The 20,482-nt window shown below is 52.9% G+C and overlaps 1 protein-coding gene across 1 annotated transcript; it reads right to left on the bottom strand.

The window, feature by feature from the left end:
- Positions 1–551: 551 nt before the first annotated feature.
- On the bottom strand, positions 552–8,843 carry OPRD1 (opioid receptor delta 1). The gene is made up of 3 exons (XM_066204612.1): positions 8,614–8,843; positions 1,975–2,324; positions 552–1,259 (listed from the first exon to the last, which is right to left on the bottom strand). The coding sequence occupies exons 1-3, from the start codon at positions 8,841–8,843 to the stop codon at positions 727–729; spliced, it is 1,113 nt and encodes a 370-aa protein (XP_066060709.1). The 3' UTR covers positions 552–726.
- Positions 8,844–20,482: the final 11,639 nt, after the last annotated feature.

The raw sequence follows: 20,482 nt of genomic DNA, 5'->3' as shown, positions 1-20,482 counted from the left end.
TATGAGGGTAAGCTTCAAACATGCCCTGCTCCATCCCCTGGCCAAATCCATATTCCCAGCATCACATCCATGTCCAGGACAGCCTTAGCTGCAGTCAGAGGTCTCTAAATAACACAGTAATGACATTAACAGTAGAAAGACTTCTCTGGGAGCAATCCCAGTTTGAGGGACTCCAGGAGAATTTTTACTATGGATCTGGAGCTTTTTGAAAACAGCGGCTTAAGTTTATGTTCCCATCTCTGGTTGTCTTTTGGACACTGCTCAGAGGGGGATGGAATGAGGCCCCATGATGTGGCAGAGGAAACAGCCTCAGGTCATTCCAGGGGAGGATTAGGCTGGATATTAGGGAACATTTCTTCCTTGAAAGGGTTGTCCAGCGCTGGCACAGCTACCCAGGGCAGTGGTGGGGTAACCGTCACTGGAGAGATTTAACCATCACTATGTGGATGTGGCACTTGGGGACATGGGCTACAAAGCATCTTTGCCCAACTTGCCTCTTGTTCTGGTCCTGTCCCTGTATCATTTGGTGAGTCCCAATTCTCCCATTTTTCTTTCCCAGGATGAAAATTTTTTGCAGCCAGTCTGTATGCAAACCCAGCAGTGCTACTGAGCAGCGCCCAGGCCACCATTCTGCTACAACTCTGTGGTGGTGACCTGGGTGACTTCTGAGCGCATCTCATCTGCTCTGTGTCCCTGGCAGCCCCGCTGGGGGCTGCCCACGCCTAGTCATGCCGGCTTGTTGCGGGCTTCAGAAGGGGTGCAGGTGGAGACGTGCTCCCGCGTGGTGTTCCTGGCACGGGAGAAGCTGTTCTGGTCCACACGGGCTCGGAAAGGCAGGCAGAACTCTCGGAAGCACCTCTTGAAGTTTTCATCCAGGAAAGCATAAAGGACGGGGTTGAGGCTGCTGTTGGTGTAGCCCAGAGCGATGCAGAAGTGCAGGCTGGCCACCACGTAGGGGTTCTTCTTGTCTATGTCCACCAGCGTCCAGATGATGACGAAGATGTGAATGGGTGTCCAGCAGATGATGAAGGCTGCCACCACCACCAGCACCATGCGTGTGATGCGCCGCAAGTTGCGATCCTTCTCCTTAGAGCCTGAGAGGAGCCGCACGCTCTTCAGGCGAAGGATCATCAGCCCATAGCAGATGGTGATGACCAAAATGGGGACCAGGAAGGCAAAGATGAACACACAGATCTTGGTCACGGTGTCCCAGTAGATGGGAGGATCAGGAAACTGGAGGGTGCACAGGACCATGTCATCTGTAGGAGAGAGGAGGGTTGAAGAGGAAGCTGGTGGAGTGTCTGCTGAGAATATTCTGCCTTCTGCTCAGTCATGGCTTGTTAAAACCCCACGGGGATGCATTCCTACTGCCTGCTCTTGGCAGAGGTTCCCCAGGAGCTCTGTGCCATCAGACCCCTGTCCACAAGACACTGAGGGGACGCAGTGGATACAATGACCCTGGAACCTTTTCCCTGCACAGCCTCCTGGGCCATTCAAGGCCAATCCTGTCTTCTCCCAGCCCCCATGGTGGACATCCCCGTGTCATCCTCCACTGAAATCTGACCACTTCCTCGAGATGCCCAGAGCTTTCCTAGCAGCCAAGGGCCAGCATCTCCATACAGGAGCTGCAGATCTTAGCGTAGGCCACTTGGAGACTTTGCAGCATCCCTGGGGGGAGTTTTTTGGCACCTGATTTGCATCCCAGGAGGGGGGGAGAGGCACTGGTTGGACTGGAGATGGGGAAAGGTGTGGGATCCCTACCCTTAAGGGGAAGGGAGGACAATTTCTAGGACAGTTACCAAAATGGGAAATTACACCACGGTGCTTTTTCAAAGACAGGGAACATTTATGGTGTCATGGAGAGGTGCCCACCACTGACCACAAGTCTGCTACAGGACCAGAGGTCAACTTTGCCAGGTCACCCCTGGGATGGACTGATGGGACAGGAGGGGATGTGTCCCCAGAGACACTTGCCTTTTGACTTGGTGACCGCCATGACCATGATGGGCACCCCGATGAGGGAGGAGAGCACCCAGATGCAGACATTGATGATCTTGGCTTTGGCTGGCGTGCGGAAGTCCAGGGCCTTGACTGGGTGGCACACGGCGATGTAGCGGTCCACGCTCATCATGGTGAGGGTGAAGATGCTGGTGAACATGTTGTAGTAGTCAATGGAGAGCACAACCTTGCAGAGCAGCTCCCCAAAGGGCCAGGTCTCCATGAGGTACTTGGCACTCTGAAAGGGCAGGGTGCTGGTGGCCAGTGCATCAGCAAGCGCCAGGTTGAAGATGTAGATGTTGGTGGCTGTCTTCATTTTGGTGTACCTGGGGGTGGCAGAGAAAGGACAGGTACAGGTGGTCAGGGCACTTGATGTGATTAGGAGGGAGCACAGCCTGTCTACTCACAAGGTGACACCAGCCTTGGTGGGCAAAAGTGTTCTGACGTACCTTTCTGCAGCACCAATGTGCTCAGCAGCTTTCCAGGTGCACCAGAGGACACTGAGGAAGGACATGGACCTGATGGAGTGAGTCCAGGGGAAGCCACCAAGATGACTAGAGGGATGAAACACCTTTGCTATGAGGAAAGGCTGAGAGAATTGGGATTGCATAGCCTGGGGAAGAGAAGCTTCAGTGTGACCTAATTGTGGCCTTCCAGTCCCTGAAGGAGCCCACAAGAAACATGGGGAGAGACTTTACAAGGGCCTGGAGTGTCAGGATATTAGATAGGATATTGGGAAGAAATCCTTCCCTGGGAGGGTGGTGAGGCCCTGAGACAAGTTGTCCAGAGCAGCTGTGGCTGCTCCTGGATCCCTGGCAGTGTCCAAGGCCAGGCTGGATGGGGCTTGGAGCAATCTGGTCTAGTGGAAGGTGTCTCTGCCCATGGCAGGGGGTGGAACTGGGGGAGCTTTAAGGTCCCTTTTAACCCAAGCCATTCTGTGATTCTATACTTGTGTTCTTCTTGTGTGTTGCAGTCATAAAAACACAGAATCCCAAAATGGTTTGGGTTGCGAGGGACCTTAAAGCCCATCTCATTCCACTCCTCAGCGATGGGCAGGGAGCCACACACCACATCCTGGTACCTGAGCAGGGGATGACACTCCCATGTGTTGAGCTGGGACCTGCAGAACATGGCTTGGCCCCTACCACAGTGGTTTTCCTGCACCTGACCAGGGAGGTGGCACTCATTCCATGCCTCTTTTATTTGAAGAAATAAAGAACTTTCCAGAGAACTCAGTTCTCCAGTGAGATTGATTTGCTCCATTTCCCTGAACCAGTTGCACAATGTCCTTTATCCCCTCCACCCTCCTTCATCTGATTTTTCTCCCAGTAAATTGTGATTATCCAGCCTGCTTCCCTGTCAAGTTTGCTTGCAGAAATTGGATCGATTAGCTCCGGGAACAGGCCATCTGGAAGCAGCCCAATTAGCCAGCCTGGAGCTCCAGAGCCTTTGGGGAAGCCTGGCTGTGTCCCCCAGGGCATTTGGGAAGGGCTGTCTCTGCTTCTGGTTCTTGTCAGACCATGGCAAGAGAAATGCCTGGTCCCTCATGTCCAAACCTTTCCTGAAGGGATGACGCAAAGTTATGGCAGATGCCAGAGCAGCAGGGATGTGTCTGTGTGTGTCCATGTGTCCCAGGAGCATCCAGTCCTGCAAGTGTTGGTCAAAGGGATGCTTTGAATGGTGTGGTGGTTTGGAAATCGATGCTGAGGGATCTGCTGGGCACCCCAAAAGAGCAACACATGTGGGGTGGGAGTGGCTCTGTGGAAGACCCTGCTCTTTGCAGGGCTACACCAGCAGCTCCAACTCTTCCTGTGCTCCCTTCCAGCAAATCCCCATTGCTCAGAGCATCCTCCCCAGCCCCAAGCTTTTTTAGATGCACCCCAATTAATTAACATCAGGGTCAGTTTGCACAAGATCATCTCTGTGCATGGCTAAACCTGCCTGTAGCAGCACTGGGGTAAGTCACGGAGTGGGGAGATTGACCCCTTTGTGGCTGGGATGAAAAGATTGTTTTCCTTGGAGTACTTATAAAATAGACAGAAAGTGAGTTTTCACATACGTAATAGGGGTAAGACAGTTTTAAATTGACAAAGGGCAGGTTTGGATCAGGTATGAGGGTGGTGATAACCTGACACAGGTTGTCCAGAGAATCTGTGGCTGCCCCATCCCTGGAAATGTTCCAGGCCAGGTTAGACATTGGGGCTTGGAGGAACCTGGTCTAGTGGAAGGTGTCCCTGCCCATGGCAGGGAGTAGAATGAGATGGGCTTTAAGGTCACTTCCAATCTAAGGCATTCTAGGATTCTGTGATATTTGGCACAGCTTATCACACGTTGGGGGTACATGGAATAAATTGAGGTGGGGAGATTGTGTGGTCCCATCTCAGGTGGTCCTGCCCTGGCTGGAGCCCAGGACAGCAGGATGGTGTGGGAAAGAGGCTCCTGGGATTGATGGTGGTACCCAATCCCTTCCCCTTATCCTTTCTCCATCTCAGCAGGGTCAGGAGAGAGTACTGGTGGGGACAGAGACCCACCAGGTTCCATTGTCAACAGAACTGGGAACTGGAGCTGAAAACCTCATTTCTCTCTGAGAGAAAATAGAAAACAGCAGCTTAACCCAGCTTCCAGCTCCAAGTGCATTCCTGTCTCCTTCACCATGGCTGCAAATGGCAGCCCATTGCCCAAGGGTGGAAATATTCGAGCTGAGCTTTTTTCTTTTTTATTTAAATATGGCATTAAAAATGTCTTGTCCTTGAAAAGTCCTTTTCCATTCACTTTACTGTTATTTTCCAAGTGCTTTTGCAGAAAAGTTTCCTCCCAGGTTAAACAAAAAGCTGAGAATTTGTGGTATTGTCAGGTTTTGCCTCTCCTATGTAAGCAGTCAGTTCACGTAGATTCACACATCTTTGGTCTCTGTTTTTTGAGTAAAATAGTAAAAAAAATCTGTTATTCATTCCCTGGTCTGCCAGATGTGCTTGGCTGTGCTGGGTAAGCACTTCCCAACCCCCTGCAGATGTGCCAGGGGTGGGGGACTGGAGGGCCAGAGCTGTCACCCATCCCCAGGCAGGATGGGGCTGGTGAGGGCAAAGCTGTGACAGGGATGATCAGGATAAGGGAGATCATTGGGATGATGATGGAGATGACTGGGATGATAATGGGAATGTCTGGGATGATGGGTTGACTCTGATGATGCATTTGACTGGAATGACTGGGATAACTGGGATGAGAATGGAGATAACTTGGATGATAAAGGACATAACTGGGATGATGGGAAAGACTTGGGATGGTGATAGGGATGACTGGGATAATAAGGATGGCAATTCAGGTTCCAGCAATGGGGTTTTGGGGCAAGATTCAGCCCCCTCCAGGTCTGGGCTGAGGTTTTAACCCCCTGCACAGGGTGAGGCGTCCATCCTGGTGACCCTCCTGAGCTGCAAATGAAACTGCTGCTCCAGGAAAGAGGTTTATTGCCCAAATTAGAGCAAAACATCCACTGCTGCTGATGGAGGTCCCCAGGCTGCCAAACCCATTGCAATTAAGTGAGTGCCTTGATTGGGAAGTTATGCACTTGAACAGAATGATCTGGGAGGTGTTGATGGAGAGAAGAGATGGGAAGGGATGGGGCAAGCACAGGGCAGCTCCGCATTCCAGTCTTGACTCCCAAGTAGGGATGCCCTCTCCAAACCTCTTGGAAAATAAATAAGTGAAAGAAAAGTGAATAATAAGTGAAAGAAAAACTCCTGGAGCTGCTAAAAGCTGCCACCTGAAAGAGCCTGGCTTGACAAAGCCTGCACCCAGCTGTCCCTGCAGCCTGTGTGGGAGCTGGTGGGGGGCTGATGGGCTTGGTGGGGGTGCTGCACTTCCAGCCCCAAGCTCACAGCTGCATATTGCTTCCAGGAGTATTTTTAAAAGCATCTGACAATGCAGTGGGCATGGCAGTGATGGTTAGAGCTGTGGTGGGGAGGGTGCTGGGTTCCCTCCAGGTGTGTGGATGGGTTTGGCTGCTGTGGAGAGGGATTTATTTGGAGTTTGGCTGTGCTCAGGTCATGCTGTGTCCATTCACAGAGCTGTATGCACCCCAGGATGTGCTCCAGGCATGCTTCCAGACTGCCTGGACACCCAAGGCCACTGAGAGGTGGCAGTAGGAGAAGAGCACAAGGCCAACACCCAGAATCTCCGTGGCAGTGAGGTCCAAATCTGAGCTGATCCTATCCCATAGCCCTTTCTTGCACAGACACAGATCTCCCCTAGTCCTGGCCTAAACCCTTTGACATGGAGCAACTCTGACAAGGACACCAGGAAACTCCAGGTGGCTTTGGCCATGGAAGGGGTGAAGGCACATGTCCCTCCAGCCCCTCCTGTTCCAGGGGCTTGGAGGATGATATTTGCTGGTTTAATGGCAGATATTCTCCATCCCTGGAAGTGTTCAAGGCCAGCTTGGAGAGGGCTTGGAGCCACCTGGTCTTGTGGAAGGCAACCCTGCTTATGGCAGGGTAGTGGAACAAGATGGTCTATAAGGTCATTCCCAACCCAAAACCACTCTGTGATTCTGTGTTTAATTCCATCATTAGTTAAAAAATGGGGGGCTAGAAGCTGTGGTGATGGGATCTGTGGCTGTCAGGCTTGCTAAAGCCTGGCTAACATGCAGTTACTCAGTGAGTAAAATAGGGAGGATGTTTGCACATGAAATCACTCTCTTTAAAATGTCTTCCCTCTCTCCTCTCTGAGCAGAACCAGCTGGAGGGGGTCTAATAACACTCATCCCTCACCCTGACATCGCTCATGGCATCTATCTCTGCCGCAATTACCTCAATTTGCTTTTTCAGACCAGGGCTCATTTTTAATGCCACTTCGAGTGGCTAAAAAATTCCATTAGGGGTCAGGTTGGGTCAGCGAGTTACTCCCCACATCCCACTCCCCACTGCCCACCCTCTTAGATGGTTAAAAACACACAGCAGACCCTCACAGAGAGTGGGGAGCAGGGGCAGCAGAGCCTGATATCAGGGCAGTGGGCAATGGCACAATGGCTCATGGACACATTTCAGCATGGTTTCCTTCCCTCCGGTGAGTCACCGCATTCATTTGTGTGCAGGCAGTGCCAGGCTGTGCTGACCTCCTGTAACAATAGCAATGGACTGAAAGGGATGGGGAAATGAGGGTGGAAATGGTTTTAAAAGTGTGAATTGGGGGAGTGGGAATTGGAATTACCCCACAAATTCTGGACTATCAGGACCAAGCCCCCTCAGTGCAGAGGAGTGGTTGTGAAGCCCAGGCACCCAGTGAGACCCTTCTGCTCACTCCTGCCAGGCTGGAGGTGTTGGAGTCTGCATCCTCACAAAGTGAGACTGTGAGCACAGCCCCATCCTTTGCTGCTGGCAGGGCTGTGGAGGAGCTCTGTCAGCCCTCACTGCTGGCACTGGTCCTGTGCTTTGCAAGACTTGGCTTTATGGTCCCATTTCCCATGTCAACCCATCTTATCCAGGCAGGACCAACCAGTGTCTCAGACAAAGGGACTGATGAGATTTTGTACCTTAGCACAAGTGCTTGGCTGGATACAACAGCATCTTGCCATGCCCCGTCTTTAAAATGGGGGGCATTTGGGTCATGTTGCTTGTCCTGGGCTGCAGAGACCCTGTCTCTGCCCAGGGAAAGCCTCACCACAGGTGCTGAGGTCTTGGATGGAGCCAAAGTAGGTCTCTTGGCTGCTGGAGATGGTACCCCACATTGAGGGGACCAGAGGGCAGCTCAGCTGTTGTGGGAGATGGGGCTGGGCCATGCCGTTTCTGCTCTTTGTTAGAGAAAAACAGAAATCAGGCAGCTGCAGGAGGTGCTGGCACAAGAAGGAGCTGGGAATGGGCTGGGTGGGTAATTCGCACTGATGGAGTGGGGTGGCAGCAGTGGGAACCCACCAGCCCCTGGCTGTGGAGGGGGGGCTGGACCCACCCTGCAAACAGGGCAGCTCCCAGCCCACAGCGTGACCAGCCCTGCGGCTTCTCTTCCTCTCGCTTGGGGTCGGGCTGTGTCCCCCATGCCCTCACCGCCCCACAGCTCCCTTGCACTCCGCGAGCTGCTGCAGGCACACACGGCTTCTGCTTTCACCCCTCGCACAGCACCTGCACCCCACACACACACTTGCGCAGCTTGCACACGTACTGTTCACACACATTACACCCGCCAGGAACACCCGTGCCTATGCTGCCTGCGCGCAAGCAGCCGGTGCATACCCAACCCTCCTCCTGCTGCTGGCTCACGCTCGGCGCACACTCACACCTGGGGCGAGCTCACAGCCCGTGGTGCAGTCACTCTTGGTGCACACTTACTTCTGCTGCTGTTTGACACACAGCACACACTCACGTGTGCACTTTCTCTTAGTGCAAACTCACTCCTGGTCCTGTCTCAACCCTGGTGCACACCCACCCCTAATGCATACCCACTCCTGGTGCACGCTCACTCAATGTCACCATCTCACACCTTCCATGTGCTGCACACTGACCGCTGGCACAACCTGGCTCCATCGGTGCTCTCACACTCGGTGCCCACTCACCCAAAGAGCCCCCTCGAAGTGCTCCCTGCACCCCCCACCCCTCGTGGGCAGCGGCCGGGGTGCCCAGCTCTCACCTGACGATGCCGTACATGACCAGGACGTTGCCCAGCAGCCCCACCACGCACACCACGGAGTAGAGCGCAGTGATGACGATGGCGATGAGGATGGATGTAGCGTTCTTGGCCCTCTGCGGGCCCGTGTCGTTGACCCCGTGTCCGGGCAGGGGGGCCCAGGCGGTGCCGTTGTCCCAGGAGGTGGCGGTGGCCGTGGGCAGCACCGAGGGCAGTTCCACGGGCACATCCATGGTCACATCCATAGGCAGCTCCCTGGCCCGCGGGCGGCCGTGGCCCCGCTGGAACCGCCGGGCGCATCCGAGCACGGCGGGGTCGCGCCCCGCTCCCGCCGGTGCCGCCGCCGCCTTCCTCACTGGCGCGGGCCGGGAATGCTTTATAAACCCGCGTGTCCCCCAAGCCACGTGGGGCCGGGGGCGGCCCTGCTCGCCCGCCCGCCCCCCCGCCTGTCTGCACCCCTCCCGCTCCCTGCCTGCTCCCCAGATCCCTGCCAGCTATTCTTCCCCTTGCTCCCTACCTGTCCCCACCCCCCGCGTCCCCGCCTTCCTCCACCTCGGTCGCTGTCTGCCTTTCTCCACTCGGCAGGTCCTTGTCTTCCCTCCACGGTTCTGTTTTCCCCGCATCCCTGTCTGTCTGTCCCCATCCGTGCCTGCCTCGCCCCGTGCTTCCATTTCTGTCTTTCTCCCTCACACATCCCTCCTTGAGCCCCCCCTCCGCGCTCCCCCCCGCCCCCAAGCCTGTCGCTCCCTCTCCCCATCCCTGCCAGCCTCCCCTCCCAGTTCTTGTCTTCTCAGCCCCTGCCTGATCCTCGCTCTCCCCCATGCCTGCCTCTACCTCCCCTCCCTGCTTGCCCTCCTAATCCCTGTCTCTCCCCCAGCTCCTCCCGCTCCCTGCCTCCCCCCATCCCTGCCTGTCGCCCATCCCCGGGGCCGGCAAGGGTCCCCGGACTGGAGGGGGAGTGCGATGGGCACCGGCGCTATGACTGTTTTGAGTTTTCTTTGTCTGTAAGAAAGCAGGGGGACAAACAGCCCCCTTGTCCACAAAGCAAAGCCAGGAGGATCTCCAGTTCCCGCTTGCCCTCTGCTTTTTCTTCCTCTCCTTCACTCTCCCCGCCAGGTGTTGTGGGATTAGGGGGTGCTGGATGGGTCTGGGGGCGCTAAGTAGGCTGGGAGGATGTTGCAGGGGGATTCAAGAGGGATATTGTGGGGTGATGGAAGGAACTGGAGGTGCCCCTGTGGGGAGAATAATGTGGGAGAAAGGATTTGGGGATCATTGTTCAGGGGATTTAGGAGGGATGTTTGGAAGGGAATAAGTAGGGATGCTGGGGGCGCTAAAGAGGGTTTCTGGGGGGCTTAGGAGGGGTGCTGCTGCAGACTAAGGGATTTAGGGAGACGCTGCAGAGTGAAGGGGCAAATACAGACCCAGCAGCAGCACCTGCTTAGCAGAGCTGGGCTTTCACCCACCCCTTTGCAAGGATCCTTTCCAGCCTTGGAGCAGGACTGCCTTCCTCCAGCAGGGCTCCCCCCTTTCAGGGTCTGCAAAGCTGAGAAGCAGGAGCCTTATTTTTCCTGGAGCCCCACTAGGGGTGGAGGCTGTGGGTACATGCATTTGGCATGTCCCCATCTCCTATTTGCCTTGGGGATGGATTAATTCATTGCCCTGTGTCCTGGGACAGCACTGGCTCAGAGAGAATGATTGGCTGCAATTTTGGGTACATTTGGCTCCAGAGGGACTGAGCAGGGGACACAGGACATGGAGGAGAGGCCAGCAGCTTGTTCAACCCTGGAGGTGGGGTTTTCAGTCTGTGCAGAGCTCTGCCAGCATCAAACTCCTGCAGTGCTGAAGCATCCAGACATTTCATCAAGAGCCTCATAAAAATGCCCAGGAGGGAATTAATGGCTTTTCATTCATCCCATGGTTCAGATGGTAACCAGCTCCAGGGCCACTGAGCAGGGAGGCAGGAACAACATGCTGTGGGTTTCTGTCCTCACAGTGTGAGGTGGCTGTGGTCCTGGCTTTGTCCCACAGGGCTGGTGGGATGGGTAAAGGCAGGAATTGGGAGCACAGGGATGGATTTAACATGTATATCTTGAGTCCTGCACTTTGGACACATCAGCCTCCTTACCTGAAGGGTGTTGCCATTCCTGCAGTGGTTTTACAAGCCCAGGCAGGGCAGAGGAGGTTGTTCTGCACCTGTGTGTGATCCAGAATATGGGATTTAAAAACCTTCCTGGGTGAAAACAGCCTCTCAGACCAAGGCCAAGGTGTTGAGTGTCTGCTGTGCCCAGCTCTGATGCAGGCCGGTTGCTGATCTCTCCCAGTGGGAAGGAAACATCGGGCTGGGGAGTGTCAAATAGCTTTTAGCATGGCAGAGGAACTCTCTGGAGGACAACTTACCCCTTCGCTTGGCTCCCGGCATGGCCAGAGCCCCCACACTGACCCTTTTCCAATGGGTTATCTGCAAAGAACTAATCATCCTGGCAGGTTCCAGCAAACACGTCCTCTCGGCTCAGCTCCAGCATTTCTTTATAAATTTTTTTCAGCTGGAATGTTAAAAATAAACCCAGTGGATGCATAAAACAAATGGAAAATCTTTAAAGGGCTTTGGTGTTCATCTGCCTGCTCCCAGCTATTGCTGCTCCTGCTGCCAAGCCCGGCTGCTGCCGTGGATGGAGTTCCCAAAATTGGGGAAACTGAGGCATGTTGGAAGGGAGTGTATCACCCTAAGGCAGTGCATGCAGCCTGGTGCATCTGGCAGGTCCTGACCCCCAGCACTGGTGCTGGGACTTCTCTCTGCATCCCGAGTTTGATCAATGCCACTTTATCTTGCCCAGGAGGGTGGTGAGGCCCTGGCACAGGGTACCCAGAGAAGCTGTGGCTGCCCCTGGATCCCTGGAAGTGTCCAAGGCCAGGCTGGATGGGGCTTGGAGCAACCTGGGATGTCACTGCCCATGGCAGGGGTGGAATGGGATGAGCTTTAAGGTCCCTCCCAGCCTGAACCATTCTGTGATTCTGTGATCTTGGATCGAGTCCTGCTTTCCTGTGGGGATTGCTTCTCTTAGGAAGTTCTGTGTGGCAATGCCTTAGCTCTTACTTTCTCCCCCACACCCTGAAAAATAAATAATATATCAAATTGAGGAGGTGAGAGCAATGCTGAGGCTGTCAAGGAGCACAGTTCACGTTGTTCCTTTGCCTGGTGAGCTAAGGTCCATCCAAGGGGATTTACAGCTGGAGCCACTATTGGCAGTGTTTTGATTTACTCAGAGACTGCAAACTTGACAAAGTGTATTTCACAGTGAGAAGAGACCCTCTCCTCTGGAATTTATTGGTTTTAATCAAAATGGACATAAAATAACATGCAGGAGCCATGAATCTGCTGTGGCTGGACTCCAGTCAAAATCCATGGCAACCTCTGGAGGTTAATAGAGAAGGAGACGAGAGATGAGTTCACCATGGAGGACACTGAGATTCTCCAAATGTCTCTCACCTTGCCGTGATACTGCTAGGGAGAGCCTTGCACTGGATCTCTGGTGACACTGGGACAGCTCTGTCCTCTGCTGAGGTGGGGGCCAGGGCAGTTCTGCCAGGTATAGAACTATGATAGAAATATAAAAATATCTAAAATATAAATATATCAAATATTTAGATATTTTTATATAATTTTCAGTTTGGCAGCCAGCCTGAGTCCTGTCTACACATTTCAGAGCTGTGATGAAGAGAGGAGAAAATCAGTTTTTTATTCCCCCTTCATAGTGCCTATCTTCATAGAATCATGGCATGATTTGGGTGGGAAGGGACCTTAAAGCCCATCTAATTTAACTCTCTGCCACTGGCAGGGACACCTTTCACTAGACCAGGTTGCTCCAAGCGCTATCCAACCTGGCCTTGGACATTTCCAGGGACAGAAGCATTCGATTTTTAATGGATGTCTGCCCCAAATCTGAAGAAGCGGTGCTGGCACAACCAGGTGCATTTGCTTTTAGTTGGGTAAGGGTGCTTTTTGGCAAGAGGAGCAGCCTGCAATGTCACACCATGGAGTCTCCTGCTTCCCTTGCAGTCCCTATACTGCTCTCTTGCCTCCCAGTGCTACACAAGCAGGATTTTATTGTGCAGAGTTTAGTGTCTAGAGCAAATACTGCACAGACCTGGAGCTCAGCATCTGCCATCGAACCTGGGGGGGACAGGGATTGTCTGAAATGCCACCATAGGAGCTGCATCCTGCTCCCAGCCTTGTCCATGACCCTTCCTAAACCCCACATGAACCGGTGCTGGATGGTACCTACAGAGAGGCACACACCATGTGTGCAGGCACCATTTTCTCCATCCTATTTCCTGCTTTTCCACTCACGTTCACAAAATATGTAGGGCTCTGTTGATGGAACATCACATCCCTGGATGTTCAAGAGGAGCTAAAATTGTTGAGGCAGTAAATTAATAAAAACAAATATCAACAAATCCACTACCCTAGAAGTCAAAATCAGATACTGCTTGGAAAGCTTCTGGAATGTTTCACCTGCACCCTGCCAAGAGGGAATTATATGCATGGTTTTGCTCTTGGTAGTTAATTCAACCCTTCCTGGGAGGAAGGAAAGAACGTGATGGCAATGGCTGTTGTCAAGCCCTCCAGGTCCCTTCCTCTCCTCTTCCTTTCCAAACGGTGAAACTGTCTGCTCTTGGGGATGCAAACCCATTGTGGGGTCTGCAGGCCAAGCCTAAGAATAGGAGGATGTGTAACAGGAGCTGGGAGAGGGTTCGTGGTGCAGGAGAGAGTTGGGTGAACAAGGCAGACCTGGGCAGAGCAGAGCCAGTGCAAACAGGAGGAGCCTCATCAGGCTGAGCTGATAGGATTTTCCAGATCAAAGGTGGGAAACTGGCAATGGAATGTAAGCTTCTACAAAGCTGGAAATCCAGGCAAGTGCTTTGCCTCCCAGAAAATGACATAAGAAAAGATCAGGGTTGTGTTTGCTCGCTCCTTCCTTCCTTCCTTCCTTCCTTCCTTCCTTCCTTCCTTCCTTCCTTCCCCTTATAGAAGTGATGCACCAACCCTTACAGAGGGATTTACCAGCCTCCCCTCCTCTCCCTGAGTTGGTGTCACCATTCTCCAGGGTCTGATCCCACCCATCTCGACTCAGAAAACAAAGTAGTCAGCACGATGGAGGCACCAGGATGGAGCTCAGCTTGTGAACCACTTTAGGGGGGCTCTTTTGGCATCTAGCTCCCCTTATTTATAAGCATGACCCAGGACATGCGCAGAATCACACCTTGGGGAATTGCAGCAGAAAATGTCACTTTGTTTTCTGTAGATCTGAGATGTTTTGGGGCTTGGGAGAGAATGGACCAGATGCTCGATGAGCATCAGCCCAACTGCAGTGATAACCACCGAGCTGGGAGTCCAGGCTGCTCCCCCATCTCCCCAGGGCTCATCACTTCCCCTCTCTCCACTGACAGCTCCAGATAAATCAGCCTTGAAGAGGAAAATGGGCTGATTTGTGTGTTTTGTTTTCCCATGTCAACATATCTGAGTGTTTTCATACCTTGCGGGGCAGCTGCTGCAAAGAACAAAGCCCATCCATCAGGGGAGTTAAAATTAGATGAGATTCTTCTCTGCCTCACCATTCTGCATGGCTGCATGTGAGGTGGGGGGTTTGCAGCATTATTTCCTCAGCATTGTTTGTGGAGAGGCAGGGTGTCTGCACACTGAGATGGCCAGAGTCAGAGTTGAGTCCAGAGGCTGGACAGAAAATCTCTGCTCACCACCTTGCAGGCAACAGCCCCTCTCCCAGAGCTTGGTGATGTCTCAAAGGTGATGCCACCAGTATCCCTGAGATGTTCTTGGGACATGAGAGGGGCTCTCCCCCTGCTGGGCTCAAGCTGGTGACGGTGCCAGCCTGCCCCAAGCCTGCTGCTCCCACCCAAGGCTGGGCAGCAGGGCCCCTTACAAATACAGGGTGAGTGCATCTGCTGGTTCATCCTTTTCCATGAAAAATGCCTCCAAAGTGATGATTGTTTCATCGGAGGGGTTAATGAGGCCTTTTCTTTCACCCTGGCTCACGCCTGGCCTCGTGGCAGTGACAGGGACAGCGATAGCAAATGGCTTGTGGGCACCAAGCTGTGCTGGCAGTGAAGAAGGAAGGATGGGCATCACACCCCATCCCTGGGGAACTCAATCCCCACAGGAGCCTTTCTCCCCGATTGTTGCTTATTTAGGTATTTTCACCACCCCGCCGCCCCCCTCTGTGCTGTCTTTGTCTGACAATGGAGCACTGAGTGGGAACCGGCAGTGACTCCCTGGATTCTGGGGAGCTGGGAGCCTGAGCTGTGCCCCCCTCAGCTGGCGCTCGGAGGTGGCAGTACTGCTTCCATCCGATGCACTTCGGGAACATTAACAACCTGTGAGTCATCTCATAAATGAACCATCGTGGGGAGGGGGGGATCCAGGGCAGGATGCTGCTCCCAGACAGAGCCAGGCTAGAAAAATAAAGATTTTTGCTGCTGGTGTCAAAATGACCCCTAGGCTCCCCGAGGGGTTGGGTTTTCCTGGACAGGGAGCAGGTCCTTTGAGACTGAGACATGGGGACTCTGCGTCCTGTGGCTTGGGATTGGTCGTAACTTGGGGACCACGTGTCCTGGTGCCTGGGTCTGGTTGTGACATGCTGGAGGGCCTAGGACCCTGTGCACATAGGCAGACACACATGTAGCACTACCAAGGGACAGGGAGGAGTGTTCGGTCTAGGTTTCCCAGGAGGTAAGGTCTGATTGTCGGTCTCCTGTGAGTCTGACGGGAGATTTGCCAGTGTCTGTTACTGTACCAACAGGATGCGGGTTAGACCCATGCCAAATGTGGCTGAAAGCCCCCGGGCCACCTTTGCCCACCATGGTCATGGAGGAGGCAGGTTTCTTTCTCAGCGTATTAATGTTACGTTTTCTGCAGCTTTTTAGCTCTGAGCCACAGTGCAGGGGAGATGGTCATCCCCTGGATGCCAGTGCTGGATGGGATGGGCACGTGGCTGTTCAGCTCACTGATTCACCTCCTTGGAGGGCTCTGGAGATGCTGGGGAAGAAACGGATGTTGTCTTTGATGTTGGGAATCCAAGTCAGCTGCAGTACTGTTGCTCTCTAACTGTGCCAAATCACAGACTGCAGCTTCAGTGCCTTTTGCTCTGGGCTCAGACCCTGGGTCTTCCCCTCCCCTTTTTCATGCTCCTGCAGAAGTCCATGGGATGATTTGGTTTGGGGTTAGGAGAGGACAGGAAACCTCCTTTCAGTGGAAACCTGGTGGAAAAGCACAGGAAGGTTTGGATCAGGTTTCGTTTGGGGCTGAAGGATTGAGATTTATGTGATTTGGACCTGGAGGCATCGGGAGCTGCAGAAGGAGCATCAGCTCCCACCAACTCTTTATTTTTTGTGCCAGTCATTCCCTGCCAGAAGCCAAGATGTGGAGGTCAGGGAAGCAATGGCAAGGGAGCAGTGGTGGTTACAGGGTGTTTTAAACGTGTGATTTTCCTGGTTATCTCAGAGATCTCCATATCCTGTGCTGGGTTTGGGCGGGGTGGCTGCCTGGCTGTGAGGCAGCATGGTGTGTCTCCTCACAGTGTGGGCTCAAAGGCAGCAGGTCCTGAAATGATGGTCAGGTTTATGACAGGATCCTGGGAGGTTTTGAAGATGCTCAACAGGTCCTGAAAGCAGGAGTTGTTCAGGAAATCTGGCTGCAGCATCCCTCACCTGCATGGGTTTGGTTTTGGATGTCAGGAGGGATGATGGATGGCTCAACACTGGGGCAGGACTCATCCCAAAAAGCTCAGCAGACCTCAGGATTTTTCCTTGACACTTAGATTGAGCTCTGAAGGGCTCAGGAACTGGGATCAGCCAGAGTCAGGCTGGATGCAGCTGTGGTCAGAGACAGAGCAAAGCTCTTTGGTCACCAGCTGCCTGCTTTCCACCTGGCTCATCCCTGACTTGTCTGAGCTGGATCTCCAGCTGAAAAGTCAACAGGATCACTTGTTGGTTGGTGAGGAACATTTGTAGTGATGCCACCCCTGATGCAGCTGCCTCCAAGGATTCCTCCTCCGGCCCTTTGTCAGAGCTGGGGATCTTGCTTTGCTTCAGTTCCCAGTATGATACCCACCAGGTGCCTGCTCCCATCTGTCCTGGCTGGTCCTAGTGACCTTGGGAGAGACCCCCGGGAGGGCAGCATCCTTTCCATCCGCAGGAACACAGATAGTGGCTGCCCAATGCTGTATTTTTCCAAGACAACCACCTGCTTCCGTCTCTGCTGCCAGGGGCAATGCCAAGCCATGGGACAGAGCCAGCATTTCCAGTCCATCAGCCAGCACTGGGAGCCTCTGGAGAGCAGGTGGAATGTCATGGCTCTTCCAAAGTCATGGTGCTACCAGACAGGGAAAAGTAAGAGACATCAGGGAAAAGAGTTGAAAACCATTAGTTCTGGGTTGCAGAGGAAATCTCTGGCTGTTTGTGCCCTGCCATGAGACCACCACTGACACCCCAATGTTGGGTGTTCTGGCCATCCTGAGAGTGGGGTCCTAATCCAGGGTGAGGACAGGGAACAGGAAAGAGCCAGAGGAAAAATCGCAGTGACAGCATAGGCTGCTGTGCTCAGCCTCTCCCAGTTTCAAAGGCAGCTCCCCCTCCTCCAGCCTCTGCAGCCTGCAGAACCTCAGACAGCTGATCAGAGAAGGTGATTTCTCTCCCTCTTTTCTTTCTTCTTCTGAAAGGCACAAAATCAACCCTTTCACCCCCCTGCATCTTGCAAATGTGCTGGATCTTCCTACCACCCACTTTCGCACTCTTCCTCTCTGAAAATATTCCAGCCTAGCAGGAAACCAGGATCAGACTCCAGCCACGTCATTGTCCCCTTCCTGAATGCCTCTGCATTGGGAAGACATTTTCAGGGAAGATTTCCTCTCTGATTATCAAATCAGGGTATTTTTTTTCTTAAGACCTCTTTTAGAGCTGCAAACCTGCTAGGCTCAGCTGGGCTGTCTCCAGGGAGCACTTGGCCAGCCTGGCCTGTGGTTAAATGAAGACTAGTAATAAGGAAAAATTGAAAGCGGTGATTTAATGATTGGAACAGCTCTTCCACAGCTATCTGTCAGCCTATCTAAATACAGAAATATATTTTCTAAACACCAAGTGCCAACATCCCTGCTCTGAGACAAGTGAAACAGCTGAGAGCCAAACACAAGGATTTAAATGAGCAATATTAAATAACTGATGTTATTTAACATGTTATTTATTCCTTAGGCGGAAGGAAATGCTCTGCCAATATATATTTACTTACATGGAGAGGAAAACAGCTGGAAACAGATTTTTTCCTCTCTCCCAAGGTTTCAGCTTCAACAGTTTGAGGGAGAGGATATTTGATGTGTAAATCCCTTCCGGCTGCTGGGTTTGGTAGAGGCTGAGCCATGTCAGGAGCAGCCCTGGCTCAGCGAGGTGTTGGCTTAGATAAAATGTTGATTTAAAGGATTTTTTTAATTTGGGTTTTTAACTTGCCTTTCTTGGCTTGTCCTCCCGTGGCACAGTAGGGAGCAAAACTTGGTCAGGGGTGGCCACAGTTCCCAGGAGCTGTCCCCCTGTCCCCGTCAAGGAGCAACACACACACACACACACACATCCGTATGGATGTGGCAGAGTGACTGGGAGCATCAGAGTAGCAATGTTGCCAGGGATGAAGGGAAGGCAGTGTTTGCCCATAACCACCTTCAAGGTGATGCTTCAGCCTAATTCCCAATCCCAGAATGGATTTTTCCCACCAGCCTGATGGAAAGATCCATCCTCCTCCCTTCCACAAATAATTGTACTCCATTAACAACTTGAATGTTCTAGACTAAGTGTTCCCATTTCTCCCACAAATGGGGCCCTTCTTGCCCACCCAACGGCACAACAACCCTCCTCCCCACGGCTGTGGGACCAGAGCTGAGGGTGGGTGCCAAGGGAACAATTTTATTCCTTGCCGTAACCAAGATATCTTCTGAGCAAAGTAATTTTTCGTCTTGCCTTGTGCTTCTACCTTCCCTGTATCCAAGCACAGCCAGGATCCTCTGAGGGCCTGGATGACTCACCACGGCAGAGATGTAAGGGCATTAGCACGATTCTTCCCTAGGCTCTGCATCTCTCACCACCAGGAGTTTTTATATTCCAAGCATCTTTCCTGCCCTGAGGAAATGTCACATTTACCTGCAAAACGGCTGGGCAAAGGCAGCACGTCGAGGAGACAGCAGGGATGGGGGCTGGACCAGGGAGGGTGGTGTAGGTGTCAGAGGGATGCGAGCACACACACGGACTGTCACAGTCTCACTGATGGCAGCGTGTCACATGTGTCCCCAGTGCAATTAGTGCCCTCATCCTGAGTTATAGCCGGAGGCTGCAGCGGGTCCCTCTACCATGGCTGCTCGGCTGCCTCTTTCCCCACAGCCCCAGCACTGTGGTGGCTGCAGTTGGCTCACTAATTACATGCCATGCCCAGACCGGCTGCTTTGCACAGTGCTATTAATTAGCATTTCCTTCCCTGACGGTTTCTGACCCTGCCAGAGTTGGGAATAAATTGGCTGCTGTGGGTAATGGGTTTGCTGCAAGCGGCCGGTGCTGGTGGCGCAGCTCCTGGATAATGGTGTTGTACAGGACGAGCTATTTATATTCTCGTTTTGGAAAGACAAGGCAGGTTGTTGGAAGGATGTGGCCCTCAGTGCCAGCTGCTCGCAACTTTCAGGCTTCTAGAGGCCTTGGAGAAAAGGCAAAGAACTGAGACAGTTGGGATTGTTCAGCCTGGAAAAGAGGCTTTGAGGTCACCTAATTGTGGCCTTCCAGTATCTGGAGGAGCTGTAAAGACAGAGACTATTTACAAGGGTCTGGAGTGGCAGAACAAGGGGGAATGGATTTCCACTGGCAGACAGCAGGGTTAGTTGGGATATTGGATAGGAATTCTTCCCTGTGAGGGGGGTGAGGCCCTGGAACAGGTTGCCCACAGAAGCTGTGGCTGCTCCATCCCTGGGAGTGTCCAAGGCCAGGTTGGCTGAGGCTTGGAGTAACCTGGGATAGTGGAAGGTGTCCCTGCCCATGGCAGGGGGTGGGACTGGATGGATTTGAGGTCCCCTCACACTCCAAGAACTCTGTGATTCCCTGAGGGGGCACAGATATGGCTGGGGGAAGAGCTTAGGAGCTGTCCAGCCTACCCTCCTGGGGCATTTTCCCTCAATAAATAATTGACATAGGGCTGGGAGACTCTGATATGGTGTAAAGCAGGTGGAAAGATACTTTGGGGACATTACAAACAAATCAGGGTTAGAAAAGGTGGAAATACCATTTTTCCTCTGCAACACAAGCCTTGCCCGGTCCATGCATTTAGATGCAGAGGATCACAGAGTAGGAATGAGCCTGAATATCCCATTGAGCCCCCCAGGCTCCTCGTCCTCTTTCCCATCACCTTGTGTGTGCTCTACCTGCACTAAACTTGTCCTAAATCATGTTAATCTGTAAAGCACACCGCACCCCTCCACCTCCCCCCGGCCCCGCTCACCAGCTCTGTCCTCCAGCCACCTGGCACTTCATTATATCACTCAGGATTAATCCCCAGCTCCTAATTGCCGAGCGCCCAAGAGCTCCTGGCAGGGAGGAAAAAAAAGAGTGTCAGGCCAAAAAGCCAGACTTTTTTTTTTTTTCTCTGCAATATTTAGGTCGACCTACTGACGTGGGAGGTGCAGAGATGGGAATTTGTGTGGTTTGAGTGAGTTGGGAGCTTTTACAGGATTTACTGGGGTTTTTTCCCAGTCATTTCCTCTGTCCTGGCTGCGAGATGGAAGACTGTGCATGATTCCAGCTGAAAGTTAGGAAAAATTGTATTTTGTGGAGAGAT

This window comes from Chamaea fasciata, unplaced genomic scaffold (genome assembly GCF_029207755.1).
Source record: "Chamaea fasciata isolate MVZ Bird 193981 ecotype frontalis unplaced genomic scaffold, bChaFas1.0.hap1 SCAF_26, whole genome shotgun sequence".
In the NCBI taxonomy this organism is placed as follows: Eukaryota; Metazoa; Chordata; class Aves; order Passeriformes; family Sylviidae; genus Chamaea; species Chamaea fasciata.
This window is presented reverse-complemented; position numbering and strand designations above follow the sequence as displayed.